The sequence below is a fragment of the Wolffia australiana genome, chromosome 14 (genome assembly GCF_029677425.1).
Source record: "Wolffia australiana isolate 7733 chromosome 14, ASM2967742v1".
Classification (NCBI taxonomy): domain Eukaryota; kingdom Viridiplantae; phylum Streptophyta; class Magnoliopsida; order Alismatales; family Araceae; genus Wolffia; species Wolffia australiana.
In genome coordinates, this window is record NC_135848.1 from 4,392,606 (window position 1) to 4,399,604 (window position 6,999).

At 43.3% G+C, this 6,999-nt stretch overlaps 1 protein-coding gene across 1 annotated transcript; it reads left to right on the forward strand.

The window, feature by feature from the left end:
- Window positions 1-422: 422 nt before the first annotated feature.
- LOC144712351 (VAN3-binding protein-like) lies at window positions 423-3,313 on the forward strand. The gene is made up of 7 exons (XM_078586601.1): window positions 423-735; window positions 813-926; window positions 1,817-2,171; window positions 2,247-2,474; window positions 2,584-2,633; window positions 2,705-2,762; window positions 2,843-3,313. Exons 1-7 carry the CDS (start codon window positions 556-558, stop codon window positions 3,055-3,057), a joined length of 1,200 nt encoding a protein of 399 aa, XP_078442727.1. The 5' UTR covers window positions 423-555; the 3' UTR covers window positions 3,058-3,313.
- Window positions 3,314-6,999: the final 3,686 nt, after the last annotated feature.

Here is a 6,999-nt window from a genome sequence, read left to right on the forward strand (position 1 = left end):
TATCCCCTGTATTTATCAACCCATCTCTCTCTCTTTTCTCTCTGTCCCTATTTCTATCAACCCCTCTCTCTCTCTCTCTCTCTCTCTCTTTTCACTATCCCGGTATCCCTTGTATTTATCAACCCATCTCTCTTTTTTCTCTCTATCCGGCTATCCCCTATTTCTATCATCCCCTCTCTCTCTCTTTTCACAATCCCCTGTACTTATCAACCCATCTCTCTCTCTTTTCTCTCTATCCCCTATTTCTATCATCCCCTCTCTCTCTCTTTTCACTATCCCCTGTATTTATCAACCCATATCTCTCTCTCTCTCTCTCTCTCTCTCTTCTCTCTATCCAGCATCTACCCATATCTCTCTCTATCTCTCTCGTATCTTCTACTGTCTCTCTCTCGTATCTTCTATTGTCTCTCTCTCTTTTCTCTCTGTCCCCTATTTCTATCAACCCTTCTCTCTCTCTATCCAGCATCTACCCATATCTCTCTCTCTCTCTCATATCTTCGACTGTCGTCTGCTACTTCTACAAACCCCTCAGAGCAGCAGTGTCTGTTACCGCCAATGGAGATCCCAAGGGACCCGATGGAGCTTCTTTCTCGCTCATGGACCTTGTCCCAAGCGCCAGTCCAAGCCATAGCCGAAGAAGAAGCAGAGCTCGAAGCGGCCATGGCGACGAGCCCCTTCTCCTTCTCTACCTCTTCAACTTCTCGGCTTGTGCTGGAGAGGATAATGGCTCTGTCGGTGCGTCTAATCTCGTCTACCAACGTCCAAGATTGATTTTTTTTTTTATCTTGATCTTAGCGAGAGATTGTTTGCAGGATGGGTCGCCCCGGACCTCTAACCGTCTCTCTCATAGCAGTGGCCCTCTCAACGGCGGTTCTCTCTCCGATAGCCCCCCCGTCTCCCCCTCCCAAGCCCATAACTTTAACAAGGTTCTCTCTCTATCTCTTCATCTCTCTCTCTCTCTCAACATTTCACCCATTCTCTTCTCCATTCATTCGTTCTTTCCGCTTTCGTTCGCTCTCCTCAAACTTCACTCGTTCAATATCTCTCTCTCCCCTTCATTCTCTCGTTGAGCTTTGAACATTTCCCTTCAATCTTATTCTCTTTCTCTCTTTCAGTAGTTCTCTCTTCTACATTTCGCTCTGTCAATCTCTATCTCTATGTTTACCTTCCACACATTATCTATCTGTCTATTTCTCTCTCTATCTCTCAATGTCATTCCGCACTCCCTCTATCTGTTTCCTGTGCTAGTTGGGAAGATGAAAGTGATGCAACATGAAGGAAAGTCGACACTCCTGTTTCCCCATCCGACCCTAAACTTTGAGTTACTGTGTAGTCTCACGTGTTCCCATCTCTCTCTCTACACATTTTGTCTTGTATATCTATCTATCTCTCTCTCTGGTACTGGGTTGGGGTTGCTGTCTTTATATCTCTTTCTCTCTCCTTTATCCTCTATATCTCTCTCTCCCCCGGTTCTGGCTGATCTTACAGATCAGTCGCAGGTGGGCAGCGGTGGGTTGTCAGATCTTCCGAAGAGGATGGAAACCATGGCAGACCCGTCATGATAGAGAGAGAAAGTGCGAGTTGGGTCTGCTTTCATGGGTCTAGAAAATCCTCTCTCCTGTCCTTTTCTCCTCTCTCTCTCTCTCTTGCTGCGAACAGAGGTGGAGAGAGAAAGAAGAGAGGGGATCAGTAGGGTCCCTTTTTTGCACTGTTTCTCTCTCATCTTCATTAACACCTGGTCCCCAGCTCTCTTTCTCTCTCCATATCTTTTGTTTCTCTCTCTAGAAATCTCTAAAAAATCGGTAAATTTGCGCAGAATACCAGGGCCGCCGCACCGCAGGCCAGAGCCGGGAGCAGAAGCGTGGGCCGGTGGCTGAAGGACCGGAGAGAGAGGAAGAAGGAGGTGACACGTGTCCAAAAGGCAGAGGTCCACGCGGCAGTCTCGGTGGCCGGCGTGGCAGCTGCCGTGGCCGCTGTCGCCGCCGCTGCCGCCGCCAATTCCCCCGCCGACGTGGCCGTAGCCTCCGCGGCCGCGCTCGTCGCGGCGCACTGCGTAGACGCCGCCGAGGTGCTCGGCGCCGCCAGTGACCAGCTCGTCGCCGTCGTCGGCTCCGCCGTCAACGTCCGCTGCTCCAGTGACGTCATCACCCTCACTGCCGCCGCCGCCACGGGTCCGCCTCTCTCCGGTGACTTTTGGTCATAATTGGTCAATTGGGGTTAATGCGTTGACTTTTTGTGTGTGGCAGCCCTCCGTGCCGCGGCGACGCTGAAGGCGAGGACTTTCAAGGAGGTGTGGAACACCGCCGCGGTCACGCCTCTCGAAAGGGCTCATCCGCAGGCGCGGCGATGCCGTCAAGGCGCGGCCAACGACGACGACGGCAGCGAAATTGAGGTGGAAGAGGAGAGTTTTCTTGAGCTTTGCAGCCGTGATCTCCTCATGAGAGGCACAGAGCTGCTAAAACGAACTCGCAAAGGTGCAGGGTTGACTTAGACCACACCGTTGACATTCTTGTCGCTCATAATTGAGAATCCTTGACTTTTGACTGTTGACTTCCTAACTGTTGATTTTATTTGACTTTGTAGGGGATTTACATTGGAAGGTTGTGTCTGTGTACATCAACAAGGCGGGCCAGGTCAAAGTTCAAACTGTCAGTTCAGAGAATTGAACATAGGCGTTGACTTTTTTAGTTTTTTGGGGTGGCAGGTGATGCTGAAGATGAAGAGCCGCCACGTGGCGGGGACAATCAAGAAGAAGAAAAAGAGTGAGCTTATACAAGTTAATTATGGCTTAATTAATGGTAGGTTGCGGCCGGCTATGACCTCTTGGCGGCGGGTAATGCAGGTGTTGTGACGTCGGTTCGGGGGGACGTGGTGCCGTGGCCTGAGCGCCGTCTCATGGATGGGGTCGAGGAGCGCCGCTACTTCGGGCTGATGACTGCGGAGGGCCGGCTCGTCGAGTTCGAGTGCTCAAGTCAACGGGAACACACTCTTTGGACCAGTGGGGTTGAGAGCCTCCTTGCTGCTGCTTCCTCTGTCAAGCCCACTGTTTCTGCATGAAGTCAGAAGAGAGTAGAAAGGAAGAAAGGGCGTTGACTTTACAGATCTGTCACTCTTGGCCTCTTTTTTTGTAGATAGTGGGAGGTATAATTGAGGGGAATGAGAAACTCTCAAGATGTGTGTTTGGCCTAGGAAATCACCAAAGGTGGGTGAAGAAAGAATTTTTGAATCCCAAGTGCCCACAATTGGATCTGACGATCCCATCTAAGACTTGTGATAGAAATAGAAAGATATATAGAAGATTGGGTGGAGATAATGAGACTAGTCATGGAATGCATGTTCTTGCCAAAAGTAGATAAAGAGACAGTACACAGCAAAATGCTTACTTTTTCCTGATTATAGCCAGATTCTGCTACTGCTATCTTGCTAACCTTTGGAAGGGTGCAATAGTGATGAGGAAAATAGAGATGTTGAACTATTGACGCATGACGACTTAAACTGAGAGGGCAGAGGGCAGAGGGAGAGATCGAGAGAGAGAGAGGGAGGGGGAGTGATCGAGAGGGAGAGGAAGCCATCGAGGGAGAGACCAAGGGAGAAGGAGAGGGAGCAATTGAGAGAGAAAGAGAGGTAGAGGGAGCAATTGAGAGAGAGAGAGATGGAATAGGAAGGAGAGGGAGCAATCAAGAGAAAGCGAGAGAGGGAAATAGGGAGATGGAGAGGGAGCAATCAAGAGAAAGAGAGGGAGCGATTAAGAGAGAGAGGGCGAGAGAGCGATTGAGAGAGAAAGAGAGGGAGAGGGAGTGATTGAGAGAGAGAGGGAGAGGAAGTGATAGAGAGAGAGGGAGAGGATGCGATTGAGAGAGAAATATTTCCGTCATGGAAATGTCATCCATCCGTTTTATCTTCCATTTTGTATCGTCCATCATCTATCACAGATGATGGATGACTTAAAGTACTTTGTTAAGTCATGCGTCCTTCGCTCCAGACGAAGACAGATGACGATCTGTCATCCATCCAACAGCTCTATAGGACAATAATTTTGGATGGTTCACATGATAGGACGGCCATCATGGATGACAGTGGTGACAGATTTTTAAATGATGAAAGAGAGGATGAAGAGGGAGAGAGAATGAGAGAAATAGGGAATGTGAGAGCGAGGAGGAAGAGATAGAAAGAGTGTTAGAGAGATACCAAGAGAGGAGGAAGAGACACAAACACCAAAAATGAGAGAGATTGAGAGGAGAGAACATGGCGATAGACACAAACTAAGAGAGAGAAAGACAGACATAGAGAGAGAGTTATAGTGAGAGAGGGATTTAAATAGGAGAAGGTCCTAAATGAAATTCACCTAAGCCAAAATTGTTTAGGGGCCTTCCCCTTCTTCTCCCTTCTCCCCATGGCTTCTTTCCATTCTCGATGCGATCGGGACGGCATAACAATGGCAATGGAGGTTGAACGAAGCTTGCTAAGGTTAAGGAGGAGATCCAACGTACCGAGGATCACACAGTTACATCTAGAGGCTGCACACATGAGTAGCTCCACTCGTCTGGCTTGAAGATCCAATAAATAATGGATGCGATCCATGCACGTGTGCTTCATTTCATGTTTTTATTGATGTTGTTATGATTTCGTTATATGTCTTCCGCTACATGGAATCATCATGTTCATCTAGATCAAGTCCTCTAGAAAGCAACAAGAGACAAACAGAGACATAGACAAAGACATAGAGAGAGAGAGAAAAAAAAGACACAAAGAAGAACATTAAGAGATACCAAGTGAGGGAGAAGAAGACAAAGAGAGAAAAAGAAATAGAGACCAAGATAGAGAAAATCATACAGCAAGAGAGTGAAAATAAGACACCAAGAGAGAGTAATAGAGACCAAGAGAGAGAGAAAAGAAGACACTGAGAGAAAGAGAAAGAGTGAGAGAAGAAGACACCAGAGAGAGAGAGAGAGAATTGTAAAAAATAGGTTGATCATGTTACCTTACGTCACATGTGACGGGGATGTTGTCTGTGAGAGCAGGTGACGTGTGACACCTGTGATGGATTCTCTTAAACCTAGCGATGTATGACATGATAGGAGACCTGATGAATTATACATCACAGTTCCTTCTGTCACCATTCTTCTGGGGCGTGTGGGACCTGCCGATGCATAGATTTTTGCCCTTAAGTAATGAGCTTTGTGAATAGTGAGTGAAAAAGACTGGTATCATAGAAGAAGGTTGCAGAGTTCCAAATGTTATGAGGTGTCATGGACGTGAGGTTTGTGATGAGCTTTGTGAATAGTTACATTCAACGAGCTTTGCGAATAGTGGCGTAAGTAATGAGCTTTGTGAATAGTGATATTCAATGACAACGATGTCACTGTGATAGGATGACAATATGACATCATTTTTTATCATTAAGTTGCGAGTTCTTCATTTTTTCAGATTTTTATTGCTAAATCTAGGATTAACATCATCTCTCAACCTGCGGAATCAACTTAGAGATATGGCCACTCAAATGAAATAAATTTGCAGATATGAGAGACTCACTACATGAAGTTGAGGAACTGATAATTTCTTTTTAATCGAATATTCATATTTTAAAATACTGAGATACTCCCTCCATCCTCAAAATTAGTATCTTTCATTTTATTTCTCATGTAAATAATAAAAAAGTATATCGAAAGATTCTTGGACAAAGGAAGATATTAAAAGATGAATATCGTTGGATAAAGAAATATACATCTTAAATTATCAAATAACCTTGATTAATTTGAAATTACCCAAAATAACTCAAGGATTGCAACCATTCGAATGGAATTATTGACCATCTATAAAAGAAAATAAATAATCAAAGGTAAGTTTCTTCAAGCGACAAGAAATGAGGGTGACAACTGAAAAATACACAAGATGAAGAGAAATCCAACCTAAGTTTTTTGTGCATGAACTTAGTATGAATAGAGAACCCTCAACTCTTAATCACTGACTTTATTTTTGATCGAGATTGATTAAATACCATAAATAAAAGATCAATTTTGACAAGTGAAGATATCAAAGTAAGAGTTTTGTGGAATACATGAAGATATTTCTTAAATTATCAAATGAATTTGCTTCACCAGGGATTACCTCATATCAGCTGAAGTATCAGTACAATTATATAGATATTGATGATCCCCATTCATCTAGAATAAAATCAGCGTTGATATCCTTTAAACGTCAAAACTAGTGGTGAAATTTGAAGAATCTAGGAAATTAACACAAGCTTGAGAGAGCTTTCAAGGGGCATAAGCATTTGATGAGTTTAAGTCTAGCAAATGATGAAAATAATTCCTAAAACAAGCTTAACAATTGAAACAATGAGAATATTAAATAAAACTCTATTCAAATGGCAAGAACTTGTGGTGACAATTGAAGAACCTAAGAATGAACATGAAGCTAAAGAGAGGTTTTAAGGGCCATGGGATACTGCCGATTTTCAGTCCATCAAATGAAGAAAGGAGTTTCTAGATATTCCCAATTAAGGAACGTGTAAATGTTTTGTGCATCTTTTGTCAAACATTGTAATGGACTGAGCGCAATAAACATAATATGTCTCACTAGTATGATCAGTTCATAAATTAAGATTTCTAATTATTATAAAATCGTCATGGGCCTCCACAGAAATATCCTTTCAAAATCGATTGAACAGGGAATGTATAAGAGTATCCAATATTTTAAGAAAATCCTTTTGCAATGGATATCAATTAAATAACCATGTTAATTTGTAAACAGTATTCTATTTTAAATTATTATAATTAATCTCAGTTAATACCTTATTTATATAAAAAATATATTGCACCACAATCACACTTCATGATCCTCAGTTTCTTTAACTACTTTTTCAAAATATCTTTGTTCTGGAGTTGTACTGAGATATTGGTCACAAGATTCTTCCATAAAAATATCACGATTAGCATTGAGAAATAAGATCCGAATATCATAAATATCATAATAATAATAAAAAATCATCTTTGTTTT

Bases quoted from the DNA above. Each gene is read 5' to 3' on its own strand.
- LOC144712351 (XM_078586601.1), top strand. From the start codon at position 556: ATGGAGATCCCAAGGGACCCGATGGAGCTTCTTTCTCGCTCATGGACC. The intron at 2,475-2,583 runs GTGCAGGGTTGA...TTGACTTTGTAG, and splicing joins GCTAAAACGAACTCGCAAAG to GGGATTTACATTGGAAGGTT. The intron at 2,763-2,842 runs GTGAGCTTATAC...CGGGTAATGCAG, and splicing joins AATCAAGAAGAAGAAAAAGA to GTGTTGTGACGTCGGTTCGG.